This window comes from Betta splendens, chromosome 7 (genome assembly GCF_900634795.4).
Source record: "Betta splendens chromosome 7, fBetSpl5.4, whole genome shotgun sequence".
Lineage (NCBI taxonomy): Eukaryota > Metazoa > Chordata > Actinopteri > Anabantiformes > Osphronemidae > Betta > Betta splendens.
Genome location: NC_040887.2, coordinates 14,351,475 through 14,376,240, shown reverse-complemented (window position 1 = coordinate 14,376,240; position 24,766 = coordinate 14,351,475). Strand labels below are relative to the sequence as shown.

Genomic DNA, 24,766 nt, shown 5'->3' with positions numbered 1-24,766 from the left:
ACCAACCTGTGCACAGCCTGGATCGACTACAAGAAAGCCTATGACTTAATGCCACACACATGGATCACTGAATACGTGGAGCTGTACAACATCAACAGAACTCTAAGGGCCTTCATTGCAAACTCGATGAGGTTGTGGAGAACCACCCTTGAAGCCAATGGAAAGCCACTTGCCCAAGTATCCATCAAATGTGGCATATGCCAAGGAGATGCACTGTCTCCACTGTTGTTCTGCATAGGTCTGAACCCCCTCAGCCAAATAATAAACAAGACTGGTTATGGATACCGACTCCGGAACGGGGACAACGTAAGTCACCTCCTCTACATGGATGACATTAAGCTGTACGCCAAGAGTGAGCAAGACATCGACTTGCTGATCCACACCACCAGGATCTACAGCTCGGAGATCAAGATGTCATTAGGGCTCGAGAAATGTGGGAGGATGGTGACAAAGAGAGGCAAGGTAATCCACACAGAAGGGGTCTCACTCCCAGGAGGAACAATAGCAGACATTGAGGACAATTACAAGTACCTTGGAATACCAGAGGCGAACAGCAAACTTGAACAGGCAACAAGGAATGCGGCAACAGCCAAATACCTCCAACGAGTAAGGCAAGTCCTAAGAAGCCAGCTTAATGGCAAGAACAAATCCCAGGCAATAAACAGCTACTCCCTGCCAGTGATCAGATACCCTGCAGGAATAATAAGGTGGCCAAAGGAACACCCCATGCGGGTGGTCTCATCAATTTTTCCAAGCTCGAGTCCTTTACCAGAGGCCAGGAAGCTTGAGGGTTCTGCACAGTATCCTTGCTGTTCCTAGGATTGCACTTTTCTGGACTGATAGATAGATCTTAAAAAATGCTAATATGCTTTGTCTATGTCTCCCTCTTCATAAGCTGATTCCCAGTCCTCTTTAAACCGGGAAAGAAATTTAGTTGTTTTCTATATTTGCAGTGATTAATTAAAAACAATGGTAGATAATCACTATTATCATTTATAAGTAGTCCACTAGTCATTTTGCCATCAGTATAATTGGTAAATATATTGTCAATTATTTTTGCACGTTGGGTTGTTATTTTACTTGGCTTTGTAAATTTTGGCTATAAACTGCATCTATATAATTTGTTAATAAACCCATCTGTTCCTTTGTGCTTATTATGATTTAACAGATCTATAAGTTACCACATATGAACATTAATTTTTGACTTGTTAAATAATTTTTTTCCATCCAGTCATTTTTCAATGCTGGCTTCAGGTGCCCTGTTCCAACAGATGGTTGAGCACCTTTAACATTTTCTCCACTCTCGTATATTGCAGGTTTTTATCTATGTACAAGTCCACACCACCTGCCTTCTTTGTTTCTTTGTTTATACATTTCAAATCGTAACCATTAATCCCCCTTACATCGTTAATCCACGTTTCAGAAAGAGCAATTGTGTTAAGAGTATGTTAGACTACCCAGATAGTGTTTTATACTGTGAAAATTTGCATATAGACTCCTGATATTAAAGTATATTAATGATATTTTCTTTCAGTCTTGACATAGCTGTTAAACTGCTCATCTGTGTTTTTAATCCTCTGCACTTTAATTCAGGTTTTAGTGCATTGAAATTAGTCTTTGCATTATTACAATATTCAATTTATTTATATATTTATTTATTTATATAAATAAAACAATATAAGACGTAAGGGCCATCCAAGCCTTAAATGAGATGCAAGACGTGTGCTGACAAGAACAATAATATTGTTTATGTACAGGTTAGATGTTACAATGCTTAGTTTCTTGAAGTGTCACCCGAGGCCTCGGTTTGACTGCGTGGACGCTTCTTTCATGAGGTGTTGAGCAGTAGAAAGCACAGTTCAGCTTCCTCCAGTATCTTCATCACCAGAGAAGCTGTTCAACACTAGCAGCTCTCTGTCATACTGTTCATTTATCTGTCTCCTCTATACCCTCACATGATGCCACATTTGTCCTTCACTTTAGTGTAAATGTTTTAGTATTATGTCTGATGCAAGTTCTGAAATTATTAACTTGCAGTGACACTACTCTTTCTTCTTTTTCTTATTTTGAATCTGTCATGATTAATATTTTTTTTCACCTTCGCTTACGTTATACTTCACCACAAGGCAAAAATAACATAAGTATTTGTTAAACTTCATAGACCCGAAATGGTTCACATTGACTTTTTTATAGTCAACAGTTTATTTCAGTACTTTGGTGTAACAGGAACGAGACTTTAGTATCTGAAGGGTAAAAATAAGTTTGATACATTTTCTGAACCAGGGATACACAAAGGTGTAAATCACAGGATTCAGACACGAGTTAAATATCACGAGAATAAACATGACAATGTTTGTTGAAGAACTTGTCATGAGGTTATAGCCAGACAAAGAGATGCCGTAATATGGACAGTAACACATAAGAAATACAACAACAACTACACCCAGAGTCCTGGCTGCTTTCAGCTCTGACCTCTGAACAGTCACAGTCAGTGAACGCTGCAGTTTAACAGCTGCAACGTGGGAGCGCATGGAACGAGCCTGAGACACAGCCACCACAAACACCCTCACATACAGGATGATGATGGCTGAGATGGGAATGATGAACCTTATCACTAGATCAACAGTTCCATTTACAGTAATCACACATTCTCCATAACAGGAGTTAAACCTCCCTAATTGCCTCAGGTTATCACATAAAAACAGAAGGTTATAGAGAACAGAGAAAGCCCAACAAAGGAGAATTAGACCCTTAACTGTCTTTTGAGTGAGCTTGGTGGGGTAGCGTAAAGGGTCACAGACAGCCACGTAACGGTCCACTGATATGAGAACCATGTTACCTGCGGTGGCTGGAACACTAATGACAGGTAGGAAAGAGCACAGCACACACGCCAGATCACCCAGGAGCCAACAGGGTTCAATTAAAAGAATATGAGATGGCACCACAAGGAGACCAACGAGTAAATCTGAGACAGCCAGAGAGAGGAGGAGGAGGTTGGTGGGAGTGTGGAGCTGCCTGGAGGGAGAAACAGCATTATTTAATATTATAAACAATTACAACAACAGTGTAAGCAGGATATCTTTTTTATCTAGAACTAAGATCCTAAGATATTTTCAAAAAAATGTGGCAGTTTTCTTATGAACAAAGGGATCCTTGAACCACAAGGATGTAACTGGGTATCACTGCAACAATATATAACCAGAACTAAGACATTTGTTTGTGCCTGAAGTGGGAGATGGAGATGATGACCAGCAGGTTGAGAACCACAGTGATCAGAGAAAAGCAGGGCATCAGTGTATAGATGAGCAAGGCCTCGGTTTGACTGCGTGGGCGCTTCCTGCATGAGGTGTTGAGTTGTGGAAAGCACAGTTCAGCTTCCTCCAGTGTCTCCATCACCAGAGAAGTTGCTAGACACTAGCAGCTTTCTGTCATACTGTTCATTTATGTGTCTCTGCTCCCTCCTCCCTTACTCGTTGTCTCCTAGACACCCTCAGATGATGCCTTATCTGTCATTCACTTCAGTGTAACAGGTATATTGTTATGTATAATGGAGGTACTGAAATTATTGAGTTGTAGAGTTGTAGTGACACTGCTGTGTCTTGTTTTGCTTCTTTTAAATCTGTCATGATTTAGATTTTTTCATTTTGTTTCTCTGAGCTTTAATTTAGCTTTTGCTGCATTTAAGTCAGTCTGTGAATCATTATACTGTAAGAAATCAAGGCCATCCGAGCCTTAAATGAGATGTGAGACTTGTGCTGACAAGAACAATAACATTGTTTATGTAGCAGTCAAATGTTACAATCTTTAGTTTCTTGAAGTGTCATCAAGCTTATGTGAAACTTCACAGCAACCCCTCACTAAGGTGACAATAAAATAAGCGCATGTTGAAACTTTATAGACAAGAACTGGTTCACATTGCTGTTTTTATAATCACATATACAGTAGTTTATTACAGTACTTTGGCATGACAGGAACGAGACTTCAGTATCTGAAGGGTAAAAGTCAGTTTGATACATTTTCTGAACCAGGGATACACAAAGACGTAAATTACAGGGTTCAGACAGGAGTTAAATACTACCATATTAAACATAAGAATATTAACTGAAGAACCAGTGACAAAGTGGGAGCCAAAAAGAGAAACACCAAAATATGGACAATAACACATGAGAAACACAGCAACAACCACACCCAGAGTCCTGGCTGCTTTCAGCTCTGACCTCTGAACAGTCACAGTCAGTGAACGCTGCAGTTTAACAGCTGCAACGTGGGAGCGCATGGAACGAGCCTGAGACACAGCCACAACAAACACCCTCACATACAGGATGATGATGGCTGAGATGGGAATAATAAATCTCATCACTAGATCAACAGTACCATTTATAGTAATCACACATTCTCCATAGCAGGAGTTAAATTTGCCTGTTTGCCTCAGGTTATCAAATAAAAACAAAAGGTTATAGAGAACAGAGTAAACCCAACACAGGAGAATTAGACCTTTAACTGTTTTTTGAGTGAATTTGGTGGGGTAACGTAAAGGGTCACAAACGGCCACATAACGGTCGATTGATATGAGAACCATGTTACCTGCGGTGGCAGGAACACTAATAAAAGGTAAGAATGAACACAGCACACATGCCAGGTCACCCAGGAGCCAACAGGGTTCAATTAAAAGTATCTGAAAAGGCACCACGAGGAGACCAACGAGGAAATCAGACACAGCCAGAGAGAGGAGGAGGAGGTTGGTGGGAGTGTGGAGCTGCCTGGAGGGAGAGAACAGCATTATGTAATGTTACAAACATTTACAACATTATAACAGAAATAACAGCTTCAACTGATTATTTCTTTTGTAGAACACAGTTCAAAAGATAATTTTAAATAACTGTAATATTTTGCCTATAAACAAAGGGCTCCTAAAACTACAGGGATGAAACTTAGTCAACAATAGGGCTAGGAAATTTGTTTGTGCCTGAAGTGGGAGATGGAGATGATGACCAGCAAGTTGAGAACCACAGTGAGCAGAGAAAAACAGGGCAGCAGGGAGTAGATGAGCAAGGCCTCTGACTGACTGCGTGGGCGCTTCTCGCATGAGGCGTTGAGTTGTGGAAAGCACAGTTCAGCTTCCTCCAGTGTCTCCATCACCAGAGAAGCTGCTAAACACTAACAGCTTTCTGTCATACTGTTCATTTATGTGTCTCTGCTCCCTCCTCCCTCACCTGTTGTATCCTAGACACCCTCACATGATGTCAATTCTGTCCTTCACTTCAGTGTAAGTTTTTGGATGATCCAATTTCTAAAATTATTATGTTTTGCAGCGACATTACTCCGTCTTATTTTGCCGTTGAATCTGTCATCATTCAATTTGGTTTTCCTCTGAGCTTTAATTCAGCTTTTCGTGCATTCAATTCAGTCTTTGAATCATTACAATATAAGAAATTAGGACCATCCATGCCTTAAATGATATGTGAGACGCGTGCTGATAATTACAATAACATTGTTTTTGCAGAGGTGAAATGTTACAATATTTAGATTCTTGATGTATCACGTAAGCTTACTTCAAGCTTCACAGCAACTCTTCACTATGGTGATATAAGTATATGTTTAAGTTTATAGACAGGAACTGGTTCACATTCATGTCTTTATTGTTACAAATAGTTTATTACAGTACTTTGGCCTGAAAGGAAAGAGGCTTTAGGATCTGAAGGGTGACAATTAGTTTGACAGATTTTCTAAACCATGGATAAAAAAAGGCGTAAATCACAGGATTCAAACTGGAGTTAAGTATCACAAGAATAAACATAACAATGTTAACTGAAGAACCCATCTTCAGGCTGTAGCCAGACAGCGAGATGCCATAATATGGACAGTAACACATGAGAAACACAGCAACAACCACACCCAGAGTCCTGGCTGCTTTTAGCTCTGACCTCTGAACAGTCACAGTCAGTGAACGCTGCAGTTTAACAGCTGTAACGTGGGAACGCATGGAACGAGCCTGAGACACAGCCACCACAAACACCCTCACATACAGGATGATGATGGCTGAGATGGGGATGATGAACCTTATGACTAGATCAACAGTTCCATTAACAGTAATCACACATTGTCCATAGCAGGAGTTAAACCCACCTGGTTGCCTCAGGTTATCAAATAAAAACAGAAAGTTATAGAGAACAGAGTAAACCCAACACAGAAGAATTAGACCTTTAACTGTCTTTTGAGTCAGTTTGGTGGGGTAACGTAAAGGGTCACAGACGGCCACGTAACGGTCGATTGATATAAGAACCATGTTACCTGCGGTGGCAGGAACACTAATAAAAGGTAAGAAAGAACACAGCACACATGCCAGGTCACCCAGGAGCCAACAGGGTTCAGCTAAAATCATCTCAAACGGCACCACAAATAGACCAACAAGAAAATCAGAGACAGCCAGAGAGAGGAGGAGGAGGTTGGTGGGAGTGTGGAGCTGCCTGGAGGGAAAGAACAACATTATATATAATGTTAAAAACAATTACAACAATTTTGTTACAAAAAATAACATCTATAATAAGACGTTTTTTTTCTAGACCTCAGTTAAAAATAAAAATATTTTAACCTGTTGACACTACACAAATGTATACAAACTACATAAATGTGGTATTTTATATAAGGAGTCCCTAAACCACAATGATGTAACTGAGTCTCATTACTGCAATATAGAGCTAGGACATTTATCAGTGCCTGAAGTGGGAGATGGAGACAATGACCAACAGGTTGAGAACCACAGTGATCAGAGAAAAGCAAGGCATCAGGGTGTAGATGACAATGGCTTCAGTCTGACTGCGTGGGCGCTTCCTGCATGAGGTGTTGAGCTGTGGAAAGCACAGTTCAGCTTCCTCCAGTGTCTCCATCACCAGAGAGGCTGCTGAACACTAACAGCTTTCTGTCATACTGTTCATTTATGTGTCTCTGCTCCCTCCTCCCTCACCCGTTGTCTCCTAGACACCCTCACATGATGCCACATCTGTTCTTCACTTCAGTGTAACAGTTGTTTTAATTTTGGATGATGTCAATACAGGGCTGGAGTGGCTATCTTTTTTCGGAACAAAAAACAATAACTGTGGAAAGCACAATTCATCTACCTGCAGAGTCTCCATCACCAGCAGCTTTCTGTTATACTCTTAATTTATGTGTCCTTCCTCCCTGTCACTAGGTCAGCCTCACATGAAGATGTGCAAGAACTATGATAGATGTGCAAGAACAGTGCAAGAAATTCAACAAGGCGGCGCGCAACCGGCAGTAAACAACAGCTTAATAAACTATCCGCCAATAAATATATAAATTGCTATTTCATCCTAAGAAAAACAGTCAACCATCTTACCATTCTGGATAACACCGAAGAAAGTTTTGAGTACATTGAAACCAAGTTTCATGACTTTAACCAGAAGGAACTAGTTAAGAGGCAGACAGCCGAAGGGAACTGACTACAGAGCCAACAATCAGTTCCCCAAGGAGATCCTCGTGTGATGCCACAGACTGTTCCCCATCTGTAAGTTCATGTCGGAAGGCTGCAGGGCTGTCATCTGCGTTGACAAACTGTACGTCAACGGAGAGCTCTACCAGGACCAGAAAGCAACTCTGTGGCTGTACTGCAGGTGGTATGTAACAAAAATGGTTTAATATTAAAAAGTGAAGAAAATAATAGATGCAAAGGTAACTGTTATAACGTTACATCCAACAACATTTCAGTTAAATGTTTGTCGTTTTAATGTCTCACTTCACAGTTTGCAAAGTGCTCATCAAGCTTGAATCACTCACTTTCCTTCCACTTTAATTTTCCTTTCCTTTCCTCTTTTTCTATCACCTACTTTTATCCCACACTGTGTACATCCCTCTCTTCTCTATTCTGCCCTCCAGCAGCCACACATAAACATCTACTACACAGACAAAACATGTGCAGACACATGGACAACACACAAATCAGACGTCACACGTAAGGTCTGTCACACTTTATACACGCAAGATTGGTGATCCACAGCAGTCAGGTAAGTTATGACACCACTGAAGATTGTCACTAAGAAGGAGAAACTATTTAAAATATTTAACCATTTTACACTCTGGCACCACCAGAGTTCACACTTGCTGCTCCAATCAGGTTCCAAACTTATAGTAGGAGGGGACTTTCATTTAGTATTTAACCCAGAGTTGGACAGGCTAAGCAAAGCCTTAGCAACAGGAACTGTATACTACAGTATACATCGTTAATCAATGATCAAGAGTTCATCAGCTATCTGAGGAGAGAATGGGCAACCTTTATGGAAAACAACAATACACCGGGAACCTCACCTTGTGTTCTCTGGGAGACTGGGAAGGCAAGTTATGCGTGGTAAAATAATTTCATATTCATCACACAAAAAAGGACATGCTATTTGAATTAGAATTGAAGCAAAAAATAAAATCTCTCAATCCCTGATTAAATATGCTGCCTCTCCAACCAATGATGTCCTTGAAGACCTAAGATATCTAAAGCTAAAACTAAAAATATAATTGATCGCAAAACTCAAGTTTCAGATAGATCAGTTACGCTGAGATAACTTTGACCACGCTAACAAGTGTGGTAAATTTCTAGCCAACCAATTAAAAAATAAAGAAAAACAAATCATCCATTCAATAACTAATAAGAAAGAGAACATCACTCATGATACCAATGAAATAAATTATACCTTTGAAAACCTTTACCAAGAGTTATATACGTACCAAATAGATCCCTCCACCTCAGCCATAGAGGAGTTTCTGAATAAATTAGAACTGCCAAAATCAAAGGAAGAACAAAGAGATGCCAAATAAAAAAGCTCCAGGACCAGATGGATTCTCAACTAAATTTAATAAGGAGTTCTGGTCCATGCTGGCACCCAGTTTTTAGAAAATGGTAGCTGAAGTTAAACAACAGCATTCATTGCCCGCAAATATGAATTTCAGCCTTCATAAGCCTGCTCTAAAAACCAGGAAAATATGCTACTTTTTCATCAAGTTACAGACCAATTTCACTAATAAATGTAGATTTAAAAATAGTGTGTAAAGCACTTGCTAGAAGATTAGAAGAAATCGCTCCATCTATAATTCACTCTGATCAAATAGGCTTCATTAAAGGTAGACAGTCAACAAACAATATGAACAGATTAATCAACTTAATTGATTATGTCACCACCTATAAACTAAAGTCAATCAACATCTCCTTAGTTGCAGAATAAGCTTTCGACAGAGTGAACTGGAATTTTTTATTAGCCACTGCATAAATTCGGCATTGGGAAGTAATTTATAGACTGGATCCAAATACTATACAGCTCAGCAAACTCAGAACAAATAACCAGATCTTACCAAGGCTTCTGCATAGAGGGACCAGACAGGGCTGCCCACCTTCTCCATCACTTTTTGCAATATTTATTGAACCTCTAGCTGCAGCAATAAGACAGCATGAAGGAATTACTGGAATATCAACCAAATCAGCATATCATAAAATAAGTTTATATGTTGACGATGTGTTACTGTTTCTCCTGGAGCCACAGACGTCTCTTGCTACAACTATCAGCCTTATGGATCAAATCTCAGCTCTTTCAGAATACTCAATTAACTGAACAAAACATATAGTGTTACCACTTAACCTTAAGGTGAATAACATCTCTTCTACCACACTCCACTCAGGGAACATTAAATACTTGGGCATTGAATTGTCCTCTAGGCTTACAGAGCTTATTGATCTAAACTATCCAATCCATTATTTAAACAAATAGAAACCAACCTCAAAAGATTGCAGTCCTTACCCATTTCACTTATGGGAAGAAATAATGGTCCTGCCAAAAATTTATTACATATTCTCAATGTTTCCGTCTCAGCCAGGCCAGGTGTGGTTTAAGACATTAGACTCATACATCTCAGTTTTTGTGGAAAACCAAGCCACCACAAATAAGTTTCAAAAAATCCAAACGCTGCAGCGGCCTAGAACCATTATTTTATTGCCAACAGTCTGAACTATGTCCACAAATAGACAAAACCCAGTCCAACAGACTCCTCATGGTTAGACATTGAACAAACATTTGGTGGGAAATTTAATGTTGCAGATCTACCATTTATCAGCACCAAAATCAAACACCATAGTTGCTACCAGAGCATTAGCATAAGAGCATCTTTAAGAGCCTGGTGGGATTTTCTTAAAATTACTGGATCTTTGCTTACTCTTTGCCAAAACACACCTCTCTGGAACAATCTAGACATCATACAAAACCAAAAGGCAATACACCTTCCAATTTGGCATATCAAAGAAGATAACACACCTGAAACATGTTTTCACAAGAGACAAGTTGAAGGATTAGTGTCCCGATATGAAATTACTAGTGCCAATTTCAAGATTATAAACAACTAATTAACTTAATGTAACTAACTACCTAATGCAAAAATCCAGATGCAACCACCACGAGCAATAGAATGATTTCTAGACATCTCAGGGAAAAGGACATTATCACAAATCTATATTTTAACTTCCAATGTTGATGACACAGTGAGCCTTACAATCTCTAAATGGGAAGCTGATCTGGACCACACAACTAATCACACGTTCTGGAAAAATATATGTTCTAATTTAGTTCAAATCACAAAAATACAAATTTACAACTAATAAAATATAAAATTCTTCATAGAACACATTATACAGTACAAAGGATGTTCCAAATGGGTCTCAAAAACTTGAATATGTGCCCTCATTGTACAGATAACACAGCAGACAGATTTCTACATCCATTCTGGTCATGTTCACCTGTGTAGCAATTTTGGCAAGGAGTATGCAAACACCTGTTAACCTGATTAAGCGCATTCCTACAACAAATGCAAGACAGCACTCCCGAGAGTGAAAAAGATAAATGGACCCCTAAAAGAGCAACTCTTAATCCACAAAGTTACTATGTTTGACAGAAACCTGTCCTACCAGCAGCCCTCTATACTGTAAATGGGCAGCAAAATTGAGCCATGGACCTTGCCATGTCTCAACGGGGGGGGGGATGGTACAGATAATGAACTAATTTACAAAATATTCTAAATATTTTTTACTTGATGCATCACATGCAGTAAACATAACCCTTAAGATTCCTCTACTCGCTACATAAACTCACCCACTGCATCAGTGGTTTATGTAAAAATCTACTCTGCAATATTCATGCAAATTCTATGCAATACTTATATAGTTATACAATATGCAATAACTCTTCTGCGCAACATTTGTGCAAACCTTTGCAATGTTTATATTTATAAAACCGGCAGCACGGTGGTGCGGTGGGTAGCACTGTTGCCTCACAGCAAGAAGGTTCTGGGTTCGATTCCCGGAGGCGGCCCTGGTGTGGGGCCCTCTGTGTGGGGTTTGTACGTTCTCCCCGTGTTTGCGTGGGTTCTCTCCGGGTTCTCCGGCTTTCTCCCACAGTCCAAAGACGTGCATTACGTTGATTGGCTTCTCTCCATTGTGTGAATGAGTTGTCTGTCTATGTGTTGCCCTGCGATGGACTGGTGACCCGTCCAGGGTGTGCCCTGCCTCTCGCCCGTAGCCAGCTGGGATAGGCTCCAGCACCCCCGTGACCCCGCACTAGGGAGTAAGCGGTTAAGAAAATGGATGGATGGATATTTATAAAACCCTTTCAATGCCTTCCATACAGTATGTCAAAGACAACAGGTACAATACCGAGTAGTATTGTCCGTGAGAAAAAAAAACAACACCGGGGGGGAGGGGAAAAATCTGTCTACAAAGGGTCCGTAGCATTTAGAGCACTGGTCGTCTCAACAGCAGTGAAGGAACCAGCGGCACCCTCTCTCACTTAGGGGGACATTCTCATAAGGAGATACTATAAGGGGACACTTTCCAGACACAGGAGTTGCACTAACTGCCCTTATACTGTTGATTGATGCTAAGCCACTCCCTAATCTGATTGAGGATGAGGAGAGACCTCCTGACCAGTATCACACTAACTCGTGGCATTGTTAAATGAAGACAGAGCACTCGTAATTTTACTGGTACTTTAGTGTGTTTCTTATTATGATAGCCCTCATTTCATGGGGACCCTCCCACAGTCTGATATCAACTATGACTGTGGGTACACAATCCATGTGCATCTTCCACCCAATTGGCTAGGTCATTGTGCCCCTGTTTATGTTTCAAATGGCTCCTACGTGATAACACCTTAGGGGATTACTTTCAGTTGACAGCTACGGAAGCGAGAGATCAGTCTGAAGGAACGTGATCGGATCTGGGATCAGACGTTCTCATGGACAAAAAGCTCTGGACTACAGGCCAGAAGTGGCACTATCGCTATTTCCATGGTTGGGTTTAGGAAAAATCATGCATCATCAAGAGTTAAAACCATAAATTGCTGCATGACCTAACAGGCAATCCATGACCTACAGCACATATCCATATGCGGGTGGCTGACGTAATGAAGGACAAATCCTGGTTTGATTGTTGTTTGGTGTTGATTGGCACATGGACTGACATCCTGATGAAGATCTTTGGACCGGTTCTCGTGATCCTCTTGGTTCTGATGCTGATTGTGTTGTGCGTAATTTCTTGTTCGAGGGTCATGATCATCAGGCTGGTGAATCAAGGCCTTCTCAGGGTGTATGCAGTCATCCACCCTTTTACAATACATTACAATATACACCTTTGAACCTTGATAACTGTGAAGAGAAACCTCGACAATGTTGAAGAAAATACACGCTAAGCTGTAAATATTGTGCTTCGGTGCTTTTGACCCCCCATTTGTTTTATGACGACTGCATTGAAAATTGAAAGACGTTGTGCTGTTCTGATTTATACATGATTGTTTAAGGAATATTTCAATGTTAAAAAGGAGGGAAATGTTGGAAGAATACTGCATTTAAATATAAATATTTCCCAAGTACTGTGTCACTATGCAGCTCCCAGAATTGAATACATATTGTGGGCTGAATTCTTGTCTTGTCTTCAGTGAGAGAAAGTTGCCTTTGCTGTAAACTGCTCACTCCTGAAAAGGTCCCAACTGATTGTGTCTGCTTTATTTAATATTTACAAAGGGAATTCACAATTTCCTTAAGAGTAAGCCACTATCTTTCTTTACAGAAGAAGACGACAACACAACACAGACCTCAATAGAGCAAGAATAGCCTCAGTTCTTTCGGTAGTGGAATCCAAGCACATTTGTTTGTTCCAGAGTCTAACCCTGAAGGAAGTTGCTGAAGTCATTACACTTCGACTGGTGCATCTCACTGGTAATGTCGCATTTACTTCAATTTATTTTATTTATATATTTTGCAAAGTGAGTAGTAGTTGCTAATGCTAACGCTGTTTTGTCTTGGTTGTGCTGCTGCTCTGACATAATTTTATTTAAAAATTGTACACTATAGTCAGAACAATCACTGCATGGCATACCTAGAAACAAACAAACATTGGTTCAAATTATGCATTGACCTGATGTATTTTTACTGCTTTTAGCAATGTTTTTTAGAAATGTTTTTTCATCATTCTTGATTAACCTGACAGTAATATGTCTGTGTATCTCAAATTGTTGTAGGTATCTAGCCTACAGAGGCTAGTGAGCTGGTGTCAAGGATTCCTTGGGTGAAGAATCTGAGTTGTCATCTCTTCATGCATGGGTTGTAGATCAAGGCAGTTTCTTTATGGATAAAACACTCACTGTATGTTTGATCCACCGCCCCTGTAGCCACTCGAAGGCCGTCAGCCATCAGCTTTACTCTACACAGATGTGTGGTTACAGCAGCCCACAACAGCATATTTCAAAGGCTTGGTCGCCTGGCTGTAGCTGTTAGCATAGCAAGCTATTAGATTGCCTCACACATGTGGGTTACTACATTTTAAACAGATAAACTAACATATTAAGACATCATATAAGTATAAATCATGTACTTACTTCAGTAAGTGGATGACGGACTGTAAGAACAGATCCTTTATTATTAGGAGCCATGAAGCAAACCCAGCATTGTAGCACACTCCTTCCCGAAGCAGTCCAAGGTGAAACGAAATCCACAAACATACAAATGCTGAGGCAAGGTTTCCGGCGCTGGTCTGTTGAAAATAAAAGTAACCCACAAGATCCTCAATTGTTAATCTGTGGTAGGTTAAATAGGTTTTGGTGTATATTAAAACACCCAACAAAGGAGCAGTTTTTATGAGAGGACCCTGCCATGTTCGTCTGTTCACAGTGAGTCAGAGGAGGATAATGGCGGAAGTCCAGTTTTGGTTCAGTATCAGGGGGCTGGTGGTCCAGATTTTGCTGGGAGGAGTCCCTCAACTTGTGAGAAAGGTGAGAGGGTTTCACCAAACTTGCTTTGACCCAATTGGAGAAATGCGCAAAATGTGAAAAAAGGAGGAAACCGTGCTCAGTGTGTGTAAACGTGACCCATAGTCATAGGAACGCTCCAGAATGTCTAAAAAGTGGATTTTGCATGATCTGTCCCCTTTAAGGTATTGTTTGTTTTCTAGAACTCAGTTCAAACCTCAAATCCTGCGCCCCCGACGACAGGGTGGGGGCCTGCTGTATTTAGTGTAATGGAAGGATTATGGACCAGAGCGTCAATCGTGGGTTCTGGCCCATCAGGTCTTCCAGGAAGGAAGGAAGAACCTTCAAGGAACCTTTGTTGGCCATTAGGAGGCATCCGTTGGAGGGGGGCTCTGTTGTGAATTGCACCTCCCACCGCTAGGAAGGAGGGGCTCCTGCATCCACCTTCAGTAGGTGTTCGTATTTGTCACCTTGATTACATTGACATTTAAACCACATTGTGCTTATTGTTATCTGCTAATGTGTCGTTCCCTGTTTGAGTTGTGTCCATGCTTTTCCATACCTTGGACTTCTAGCCTTTGACATCCACAGTTGTATCTTTGTCTGTGCTGGACAGGATTACCCCTCACAAGCAGGTGTCATTATGTTGATTGAGTTTGACAATTTGGTGTTGTCGTGGAGGAAGAGCTTAGGCAGGTAAACAGGAAATAGGAAGCATGTGTTGAGTGTAGTTGAGTTCAGGATTGCTGCAGATGAATCCAGCTCCATCCCTTGCTGTTGCTTGTGAAAATCATTGAGTATTTTATGTTACAAGAGCATCTCAGAAACCATTAGGCACAGTTAGCAGTGAAGAACTTTTAATTATTAGCAGATGCCTTGTTTTACATTTTATGTGAACACATTTAACTCACTGTTGCTCATGTTATAAGACTTGTAAGGCACACCGGATTATAAGGCGCACTACCGGCTTTTGAGAAAACTAAAGGCTTTTAGGTGCGCTTTATAGTGTGGAAAATAAGGTACTTCAAAAATATACAGTAAATTTCTGTATACAATATATATACAATGTGTTATGTCATCAAAATATCCCATGATGCACTAGAAACTAGTTTTACTGAAAAAAACAAATCTATAGTATTATACTATGTGATTATAGGTAAACAACTGTGTATTCCCACCTCCCCTGCTTTTCTCTGGTCACTGTGGTTCTAAAACCTGCTGGACTTCTCCCACTTTAGGCACAAACAAATGTCTTAGTTCTGTTAGTTTATGGTTGTAGTAAAGCCCTCACTGTACTCTAACTAACATGACTGTAATACGTGATTTGAAGCAATTTCTTCTGACTGACTGTTCAGAGGTCAGCCAGGACTCTGGGTGCGGTTGTTGCTGTGTTTCTCATGTGTAATTGTCTCTTTTATGGCATCTTTTTCTCTAGCAACCACTAAATCATTGGCTCTTCAACTAACATAGTTATGTTTATTCTGGTGATATTTAACTCTTGTCTTCACCCTGTGATTCATGCCTTTTTCCATCTGTGGTTTATTAAATATTAAGGCTTCGATGGTCTTAATTCCTGAGCTCTGTCTTAGAAAGAATTTGTTAAATGTACCAAAAGCTGAACTAAAGCCAAGATGAAGAAAATGAAAAAAAGACAGGAAATTAGTATCCCTGCAGCTCAATATTATAATTTAAAAACTTTCATCAGTCAAATTCAAAAATAAAATCTTACAATGACGTTAAGGACGAATGTCACATCATGTGAGGGTGTCAAGGAGACAATGGGTGAGGGAGGAGGGAGCAGAGACACATAAATGAACAGTATGACAGAAAGCTGTTAGTGTTCAGCAGCCTCTCTGGTGATGGAGACACTGGAGGAAGCTAAACTGTGCTTTCCACAACTCAACACCTCATGCAAGAAGCGCCCACGCAGTCAGTCAGAGGCCTTGCTCATCTACACCCTGCTGCCCTGCTTTTCTCTGCTCACTACTGTTCTCAACCTTCTCGTCATCGTCTCCATCTCCCACTTTAGGCACAGACAAATATCCTAGTTCTGGTTATATATTGTTGATATTCAGTTAAATCCTTGAGAACCCATTTGTTCATAAGCAAGTTGCCACATTTATGTATTTAAATATATATATTGAGGTCTAGAAAAAAATAATCCTGTTATGGCTGCTATTTATGTTACACTGTTGTTTGTAATATTAAATAATGCTGTTCTCTCCCTCCAGGCAGCTCCACACTCCCACCAACCTCCTCCTCCTCTCTCTGGCTGTCTCCGATTTCCTAGTTGGTCTCCTTGTAGTGCCATTTCAGATTCTTTTAGCTGAACCCTGTTGGTTCCTGGGTGATCTGGCATGTGTTTTGTGTGCTATTGTACCTTTCTTTAGTGTTCCAGCCACCGCAGTTAACATGGTTCTGATATCAGTGGACCGTTACATCGCCGTATGTGACCCCCTGCGTTACTCCACCACAATCACTCAAAAGACAGTTAAAGGACTTATTCTACTGTGTTGGGTTTTTGCTATTCTCTACAACCTTTTGTTTTTACTTGACAACCTGAGGCAACTAGGCAGGTTTAATTCCTGTTATGGACAATGTGTGATTACTGTAAATTTAACTGTTGAACTAATAATGAGGTTCATCGTTCCCATTTCAGCCATCATCACCCTGTATGTGAGGGTGTTTGTGGTGGCTGTGTCTCAGGCTCGTTCCATGCGCTCCCACGTTGCAGCTGTGAAACTGCAGCGTTCACTGACAGTGACTGTTCAGAGGTCAGAGCTGAAAGCAGCCAGGACTCTGGGTGTAGTTGTTGCTGTTTTTCTCATATGTTACTGTCCATATTACTTCTTTCTCTTTATGTCTCTCTCTGGTTACCAGTTTGTCGTCGGTTCTTCACTTACCATTTCTATGTTTTTTCTGGTGATATTTAACTCCTGTCTGAACCCTGTAATTTATGCCTTTTTCTATCCGTGGTTTAGAAAATGTGTCAAACTGATTGTTACCCTTCAAATACTGAAGTCTCGCTCCTGTCAGGCCAAAGTACTGTAATAAAGTATTTGTGATTTTGTAGACATGGATGTAAACTAGTTCCTGTCTTACTGTTAACATACACTGTTAGACATTTCTATAATTTCAACAGCTTTTTTCACTATATCACAGAATATAATACTGTAAATTGCTTTTTCAGTATATAGCTGTAGTTTCCAGTGCATCATGGGATGTTGTTATGATATCACACACTGTCTGCAGCGAATGACAATATATATATTTTTTTTAATTACAGCGCACCACTGTATCTACTTTTGACCGGTAACAGATGTGTTTTCATTAATTAAACATATATAATAATTTCCACACCTGAATGGAAAGTAATGACACCTGCCGTTGGGCTTAATATTGATGAGGATAATTTTTTCAAGACAGCAAAGGTGAATATATAAAGATACACATGTATTAGTCACAGCTGACGAGCAATATAAGCCAGCATTTATTCCTGAAGACTCACATGCACCGAAATCACACACCTTCGGTATCACAGAAACTAAATGAATAAAATAAGTGGCAACCATAAATACACTGTTAAAGGAGGGTTGATAACTTTTCTTTGCTGTGCACTAATGTTAATGCAGTATTAACGTTGACCTTTTTATTGTTATAGTTTGTGCAAGAACCTTTGGTTTGGAAATGATTTCCAGGCGTTTGGAAAGGTAACTCCTAAATAAACAGTAATCAATGCAGTATTTGTATTTTCCTTTCGTGATTTCAGGCATAAATAAATGTAATGCCTCCATATTGGCTCAGTTAAGTATCTTTGTATTGTACAGTATGTAGGTGGCCTACAACATTCAAGCAAAAGGTTATTCAGCAGTGCAAGACTCTGCCCTCCCTAGCTGACCTTGAAGTGCTGATCCAATGTGCAGAAGCCACCTCACAGGAAGAGTACATGGATGACACTCTTGTGTATTTTTTTTAAATTGTAAATTATTATGTATCAGTCATGTTTTTGATGTCTATTGTCTATGTCTATTGATGAAGGGTGGGGCAGTGATCTCTCCTCAATTATCCTTCTCCTTCATGTGATTCCTCCTTCCGCCCAAGACTGTAAAAGACTAGGCAGAATGTCCCATCCCAAGCAAAGAAGCAACTTCCATCTTGTGTTCAAGATTTGTACTGTAGCTTACAGTATATACTGATGGCAAATGTTTCAGAATGAATGTGAAGTGTAAAAAGTTTATTACTTTTAAAGATTTTTTTTCTATTAAACTAGTCAGATTCAAATACACCTTCACACTGTACCGTTTATTAAGGATACCATTTTACAGTTTTTGTGGCAAAAGATTTTTAATTTAGCTTCAATAAAAAAATGTTTTGGATCAAAGTATTTAATATTTGCTTTTTTTTCTACATCCTTGGAGTGGAACAAGTATCAAAGAACACGTTGATTCTCTGCACAAAGTTCCTTCCACAAGTTTGTCATCATTCTGGACAAGCATGTTATACTGTGCAAATCAATCAGTTCGTGAGAGCCCACTTGTTGCAGAGATTAGGGCAAGGCTGTTAAATTAATAATAATTAAGGTTTACAGAAAATACTGTGTCTTGAGGCTTTTGTTTATTTTTTATTTTTTATACAGTATAACTGTGAAAATGTTATTTGAACAAACCAAAACCTGGTGGGTTAATTTTGTTTATGCTTTTAATAAAATGGAGACATGGACACGTTAAAGTTGTTTTTATTAATTTAACCAAACTTCAATATTAATTCACATATTAAGTAGTGTCAAAAATAAACAACACTGTTAGTGTTTGTTTCCTCATGGAGTAAAACCTGAATAACTCTTATAACACAGCCTCAGTAAAAAATATTCAATATGTATACAATATAAAGCTTCATATATTGTCATATAAAATCTATATTACTGGTGATCTAATGTCATTATTTGTTATTCCTAGGTTCTGGGAAGTAACCCAATCACTCTGTCTTTCTAGCCCCCTCCCACAGAGCTTGTCTTTGTCACGATCTGTGCTAGTTCCGCTTTTATTTTGAAGGACTTCCTGTGCATGTCTCATCTCAGCTGTTTTCTCCTTCATGACAGGTGTCGTGCCCAAAAGTGACTGTAAACCAGAAATTGATTTCCGCGCGCGGGAGCGCTCACCGCCTCGTTAAGGCGTTTAGCTCGGTTTGTGTAGGACTACAGCTGCTCTTTTCGGTTTCAAACGGCCATAACTTGTAAATATTATCCGCTACACGTTTTCTAGTGGACGTAGTGGCGCCACGTGTTTTAGAATTTGTGTAAACGAAGGAAACAATCATCGTAATTCTCTTTACAGCGATCGTAGATCGTGACTGTTTAACTCTATGACATGACGCTAGGACTCAGATCTACGACCCAATGTTGCTGCAACATGTTTGTTCTTCACATTTTGTGTCTGATTAAAACTGCACGAGTGACCACCGAGTTTTTTCACCACCTTTAACTTCCTGTATGGAACCAGTTAAACCAGTAAGATGCTTTCATGTTGCCAAAACGTGATTATTAGAGCCAAAGCTTTTGGTCAGAAGCTTAATTATGTCTTATTTTAAATACGCTGAGCTCTGCTTTGTTATATTTACAGATGTAAAACACCAAGACCAGTAGAACCAGTAGCATGCTGGTTTTATGTTGCCACGAAGTGATTAAAGCCAATATCTGTTTACTGAAGGCTTCTTTCTCCCTTATTTTAAGTTCATGGAGCTCTGCTGGATTATAATAAAAGATTTAATGAGCATCCAGTACATCTAATCACTTTCTACACCTGTCTGAGACAACTTAAACCAGTAAGTATGCTGTGTTCAAGTTGTCAAAAAGTGGTTACAGCCAATATCGTTTGATAAGAAGCTTATTTCTGGCTCAGTTTTATCTTTATCAAACTCTTCTTGGTTATATTAACAGGTTTAATGAGCATCCAGCTCACTTGGCCGCTGTCTGTACCTGTCTGAGACCAGTACATCCAGTAAACGTTGCCAAAAAGTGATTCATGTAAATATCTTTTAACAAGAAGCTTATTTCTGCCTTGTTTTAAGTCAGTGGAGCTCATCTTGTTCATATTAACACATTCAAATTAACTAACAAATACAGTATTATATAGTCAATGTAGGCATTACAGTAACAATTACTAACAGTGTAGGTTAATCCGGCCACATGTGTGCTTCTTGCAGGAGGTATTGAATTATAGAAACCGCAGTTTTTTTTTACTGCAGTGTTTCCATCACCAGCAGTTTTTTGTTATACTGTTCATTTATTTGTCTTGCATCCCTTCTCCCTCACCTGTTGTCTCCTAGACACCCTCACATGATGCCATCCTTCACTTGAGTGTAACAGATTTTCTTTTGGGGGGGTAACGCAAGTATAGAAATTATTATATTAATGAGTTGCACTGATATTAAATGTGTCTGGTTTTACTTATTTTAAATCTGTCCTGATTGAGTGTTTCTCCAAATTTCTTACTCTAAGCTTTATTTCAGGGTTTGGTGCATATAAATCAAATCTGGTACAAATTTAGAAATTAGGGCCCTCCAACCCTTACTGTAACTGAGATGTGAGACGTGCTGAGAAGAACAATAACTGTTTGTGAGAAGAATAATTTTTATAAGCTATAAAATTACTTAAAATAGTGTCATCCAAGCTTACTTTAGGCTTCACAGCAACACTGAGACGATAATAATAAAAGCATATGGTAAACTTTATAGATAGGAACTGCTTCCCATTAATGTCTTTAAGGTCACAAATAGTTTATTACAGTACTTTGGTCTGACAGGAGCGAGGATTCAGTATCTGAAGCGTAACAATCAGTTTGACAGATTTTCTGAACCACGGATACACAAAGGCGTAAATCACAGGATTCAGACAGGAGTTAAATATCACCAGAATAAACATTGCAATGTTAACTGAAGAACCAATGACAAAGTTGTAGCCAGAGAGAGAAACACCATAATATGGACAGTAACACATGAGAAACACAGCAATGACAATACCCAGAGTCCTGGCTGCTTTTAGCTCTGACCTCTGAACAGTCTCAGTTAGTGAACGCTGCAGTTTAACAGCTGCAACGTGGGAGCGCATGGAACGAGCCTGAGACACAGCCACTACAAACACCCTCACATACAGGATAATGATGGCTGAGATTGGTATAATGAACCTTATCACTAGATCAGCAGTTCCGTTTACACTAATCACACATTCTCCATAGCAGGAGTTAAACCTGCCTGGTTGCCTCAGGTTATCAAATAAAAACAGAAGGTCGTAGAGAACAGAGAAAATCCAGCACAGGAGAATAAGGACTTTAACTGTCTTTTGAGTGAGTTTAGTGGGGTAACGCAAAGGATCACAGACAGCCACGTAGCGGTCCACTGATATCAGCACCATGTTACCTGCGGTGGCAGGAACGCTAAAGAAAGGTAGAATAGCGCACACAACACATGCCAGGTCACCCAAGAACCAACAGGGTTCAATTAAAAGAATCTGAAACGGCACCACGAGGACACCAACTAGGAAATCAGAGACAGCCAGAGAGAGGAGGAGTAGGTTGGTGGGAGTGTGAAGCTGCCTGCAGGGAGAGAACAGCAATATTTAACATTGCAGACAATTACGAAAACAGTGTCAGAGAAATAGCAGCTTTAACAGGATGGTTTTAAATGAATGTTGCATTCTGTTTATGAACAATGGAAATCACAGTATATCAGAGTATTATTGCAACAATATGTAACCAGAACTAAGACATTTGTTTGTGCCTGAAGTGGGAGATGGAGATGATGACCAACAGGTTGAGAACCACAGTGAGCAGAGAAAAGCAGGGCAATAGGGAGTAGATGAGCAAGGCCTCGGTCTGACTGCGTGGGCGCTTCTTGCAGGAGGTGTTAAAAAGCTGTGGAAAGCATAGTTCAGCTTCCTCCATTGTCTCCGTCACCAGAGAGAAAGAGAAAGTTGAACACCTGTAGCTTTCTGTCATATTGTTTTTTTATTGTCTCTCCTCCCCTCCTCCCTCACCAATTGTCTCTTGGACACCAATATTCCTCCTTTCTCACACAATGTCACACACAATGCAATGTTTGTTGTTTTTTTTTCTTGGGAGGATGATGCAAGTTCTAAAATTAGTTTGTGCTTCATGTTACTACATTGTCCCTATAACAATTGTTATGGGGACATAATTGTATGACTTTGCAGAAAGATGTAAAATATATTACCATTCTTACAAACATTTTTATTGCACGCTGGAAATAAAAACCCATAGACCCTCAACACTAGGGGGAGGTGACCTCAACACTATCAAGTTTCAGATACTGTAATGTATGGATAGTCTAATGGGAAAATGTGTGCCTTTGTGCTTTTTCTTCAGTCAACATGTGCTGGTTAGGTGCAATACTGAACATTCTTACACAAACAACTAATCTCTTGCGCCCTGTCATACATCAGGTTTAAAACATCTTATGGTCTGTTTGACTGACTAATTGTTTATGGTATATGTCTGTCTTTTACACCCCGGTCTCTGGGTCCCTCCGATCTGATTCCTCAACAGACCCAAGGCCATAAAACGCAATGCATCTTGTCTTCGAAGCTTGATGTTTCTTCCTTTCTGATAACAAGATACCGATGATGCAGAAGTGAGAAAATAAACATTCTTACTCACAGCGAGATAAGGTGGCACGAACAATTTGATTGGCCCAGAGAGACATCCCACCGGGGCCAGAGAAAAGGGTTAAAAGGCAGAGATGACTTGAGGATTGTGGGCTCTTTGCATTACACCATTGTGGTGTATGCACTTACCTCCCTAGCCCGTTCTTGGTTTGTTGATGTGCACAATCAACATCTCTGTGTCAGGTTTTGGGTTTATTTCTGGTTTTATTTTGGTATTTCCATCTCTAGTCTGCCTGTTACCGATTACTGTTTAACTAACGCCGAGATTGCCTAGCCCTTGTCTGCCCTGTCACCGAGCCTGCATGTTGCTGACCCTCGCCTGTCCATTAACTCCGATCTGCCTGATCCACTGGTACCGTATTCCGATCTCTCTGTTACCAACCTGTGTTTGTCTGACCGCCGTTATTAGTCTGTCCCTTGCCTGAAGATTGTGCCAGTGATCTCCAGCCTGCTATTCTGTACCCTGCACAATAAACGCTATTTTTATTGGAATCATTTGGACTCTGTGCCGTGCATGTGGGTCCGCTCTGTCAAGACCGTTGCCATGCCTGACACTATGTTTTTTATTTGTTTTCCCCATTATTTTTATTTTATTTTATTTTATAATAAATCACACAATAGACAACTCTCTCATCTGCCTCTTTATGGAAAATTTCCACCACAATAGAGAATATGACCTCTCTACTGTTAGAAACGTCAAGACCTATTTTACGTTTTAGTTTAGTGAAAGCAACTAAAACTTCTGTGCTAGGAACAGTCTGGCCATTACGAACAATATTTTCAAACATAATGGTGTCCATCAGTAGTCATGTCATCTGACATTATGTTACCGACCATATGTTTTGGACACTTGGCTGAAGAAAGGAACTGAGCTGTCAACTCACTACTTGGTGGTGAGTAGGATCTGCTAGCAGGGAAGAAGACGGAGACTTAGCAGGCCAAAACATATTGTGAGGGTCTGTTGGGAACGTCTGGCTGGACTCTCTGTTAGAGGGATCTTTAACTAACATCTTAAAGTTTGGTGTCTGTGTGGGCACCTGCGGATCCAACCATCCTGCCTGTATCAAGTCCCTGGTCCAACCATCCTGCCTGTGCTCTGTTGTTGCTTGTTGTTGTTGCTGTGCTTTTCTCTCTCTCTATTCTCTCACCCCAACCGGTCGAGGCAGATGGCCACCCACATCCAGCCTGGTTCTGCTGGAGGTTTCTTCCTCGTTAGAGAGGGAGTTTTTCCTCTCCACTGTTGCTGTAAAATTAAATGCTTGCTGTATGTGGGATTTGTGGGGTTTAGTTGTGTGAGGTTTTAAACCTTACTTTGTAAAGTGCCTTGAGATAACTTTGTTGTGATTTGGCACTATATAAATAAAATTGAATTTAATTGAATAAAATTAAATTGAATTGAATTGAATTGAAATAAATACTTGGACATTGAATTGTCGTATAGGCTATCAGAGCTTATTGATCTAAACTACAATCCATTAATAAAACAAATAGAAGCCAACCTCAAAAGATGGCAGTCCTTACCCATTTCACTTATGGGAAGAATTGCCACCATAAAAATGATGATCCTGCCAAAAATTAATTACATCTCAATGATTCCAACTCAGCCAGCCCAGGTGTGGTTTAAGACATTAGACTCCTACATCTCACAGTTTTTGTGGAAAACCAAGCCCTCACAAATTAGTTTAAAAACTCTTCAAAAATCCAGACGCTGCGGCATCCTAGAACTACCTAAATTCCACCAATATTTTCTTGCCAATAGACTGAACCATGTCCACAAATGGATAAAACCCATGCCAGCAGACTC

The 24,766-nt window shown here is 40.0% G+C and overlaps 5 protein-coding genes across 7 annotated transcripts; 1 reads left to right on the top strand and 4 right to left on the bottom strand.

Annotated features, from left to right (window-relative positions):
- Nucleotides 1-2,201: 2,201 nt before the first annotated feature.
- On the bottom strand, nucleotides 2,202-3,393 carry LOC114858713 (trace amine-associated receptor 8a-like). Its single transcript, XM_029156220.2, has 2 exons — nucleotides 3,224-3,393; nucleotides 2,202-3,015 (listed from the first exon to the last, which is right to left on the bottom strand). Exons 1-2 carry the CDS (start codon nucleotides 3,391-3,393, stop codon nucleotides 2,202-2,204), a joined length of 984 nt encoding a protein of 327 aa, XP_029012053.1.
- A 461-nt stretch (nucleotides 3,394-3,854) lies between these two features.
- LOC114858712 (trace amine-associated receptor 7f-like) lies at nucleotides 3,855-5,136 on the bottom strand. Its single transcript, XM_029156219.3, has 2 exons — nucleotides 4,967-5,136; nucleotides 3,855-4,760 (listed from the first exon to the last, which is right to left on the bottom strand). The coding sequence occupies exons 1-2, from the start codon at nucleotides 5,134-5,136 to the stop codon at nucleotides 3,950-3,952; spliced, it is 981 nt and encodes a 326-aa protein (XP_029012052.1). The 3' UTR covers nucleotides 3,855-3,949.
- A 492-nt stretch (nucleotides 5,137-5,628) lies between these two features.
- Nucleotides 5,629-6,898, bottom strand: LOC114858711 (trace amine-associated receptor 7f-like). The gene is made up of 2 exons (XM_029156218.3): nucleotides 6,718-6,898; nucleotides 5,629-6,467 (listed from the first exon to the last, which is right to left on the bottom strand). The coding sequence occupies exons 1-2, from the start codon at nucleotides 6,885-6,887 to the stop codon at nucleotides 5,657-5,659; spliced, it is 981 nt and encodes a 326-aa protein (XP_029012051.1). The 5' UTR covers nucleotides 6,888-6,898; the 3' UTR covers nucleotides 5,629-5,656.
- A 4,603-nt stretch (nucleotides 6,899-11,501) lies between these two features.
- On the top strand, nucleotides 11,502-19,013 carry LOC114859172 (trace amine-associated receptor 1-like). 3 transcript variants are annotated; one of them, XR_005897913.2, is made up of 4 exons: nucleotides 11,502-13,257; nucleotides 13,560-14,734; nucleotides 17,947-17,995; nucleotides 18,113-19,013. XR_005897913.2 is itself a non-coding variant. In XM_055510403.1 (3 exons), exon 2 carries the CDS (start codon nucleotides 16,497-16,499, stop codon nucleotides 17,334-17,336), a length of 840 nt encoding a protein of 279 aa, XP_055366378.1. In that variant the 5' UTR covers nucleotides 14,759-15,550; nucleotides 15,960-16,496; the 3' UTR covers nucleotides 17,337-17,995; nucleotides 18,113-19,013. The 3 variants fall into 3 exon arrangements, 1 of the variants encoding a protein (XP_055366378.1); XR_008695175.1 differs by lacking the exon at nucleotides 18,113-19,013 and having other exon boundaries at nucleotides 13,560-14,309; nucleotides 14,489-14,734; nucleotides 17,947-18,094; XM_055510403.1 differs by lacking the exons at nucleotides 11,502-13,257; nucleotides 13,560-14,734 and adding an exon at nucleotides 14,759-15,550 and having other exon boundaries at nucleotides 15,960-17,995.
- Nucleotides 19,014-20,804: 1,791 nt separating this feature from the next.
- On the bottom strand, nucleotides 20,805-24,331 carry LOC114859470 (trace amine-associated receptor 9-like). The gene is made up of 2 exons (XM_029157633.3): nucleotides 22,059-24,331; nucleotides 20,805-21,874 (listed from the first exon to the last, which is right to left on the bottom strand). The coding sequence occupies exons 1-2, from the start codon at nucleotides 22,274-22,276 to the stop codon at nucleotides 21,064-21,066; spliced, it is 1,029 nt and encodes a 342-aa protein (XP_029013466.1). The 5' UTR covers nucleotides 22,277-24,331; the 3' UTR covers nucleotides 20,805-21,063.
- Between the last annotated feature and the right edge of the window lie 435 nt (nucleotides 24,332-24,766).

Bases quoted from the DNA above. Each gene is read 5' to 3' on its own strand.
- LOC114858711 (XM_029156218.3), bottom strand. From the start codon at position 6,887: ATGGAGACACTGGAGGAAGCTGAACTGTGCTTTCCACAGCTCAACACC. The intron at 6,468-6,717 runs GCACTGATAAAT...CTTTCCCTCCAG, and splicing joins GTCTCCATCTCCCACTTCAG to GCAGCTCCACACTCCCACCA.
- LOC114858712 (XM_029156219.3), bottom strand. From the start codon at position 5,136: ATGGAGACACTGGAGGAAGCTGAACTGTGCTTTCCACAACTCAACGCC. The intron at 4,761-4,966 runs GCACAAACAAAT...CTCTCCCTCCAG, and splicing joins ATCTCCATCTCCCACTTCAG to GCAGCTCCACACTCCCACCA.
- LOC114858713 (XM_029156220.2), bottom strand. From the start codon at position 3,393: ATGGAGACACTGGAGGAAGCTGAACTGTGCTTTCCACAACTCAACACC. The intron at 3,016-3,223 runs GCACAAACAAAT...TTCTCCCTCCAG, and splicing joins ATCTCCATCTCCCACTTCAG to GCAGCTCCACACTCCCACCA.
- LOC114859470 (XM_029157633.3), bottom strand. From the start codon at position 22,276: ATGACAGAAAGCTACAGGTGTTCAACTTTCTCTTTCTCTCTGGTGACG. The intron at 21,875-22,058 runs GCACAAACAAAT...CTCTCCCTGCAG, and splicing joins ATCTCCATCTCCCACTTCAG to GCAGCTTCACACTCCCACCA.
- LOC114859172 (XM_055510403.1), top strand. From the start codon at position 16,497: ATGCTGTTCTCTCCCTCCAGGCAGCTCCACACTCCCACCAACCTCCTC.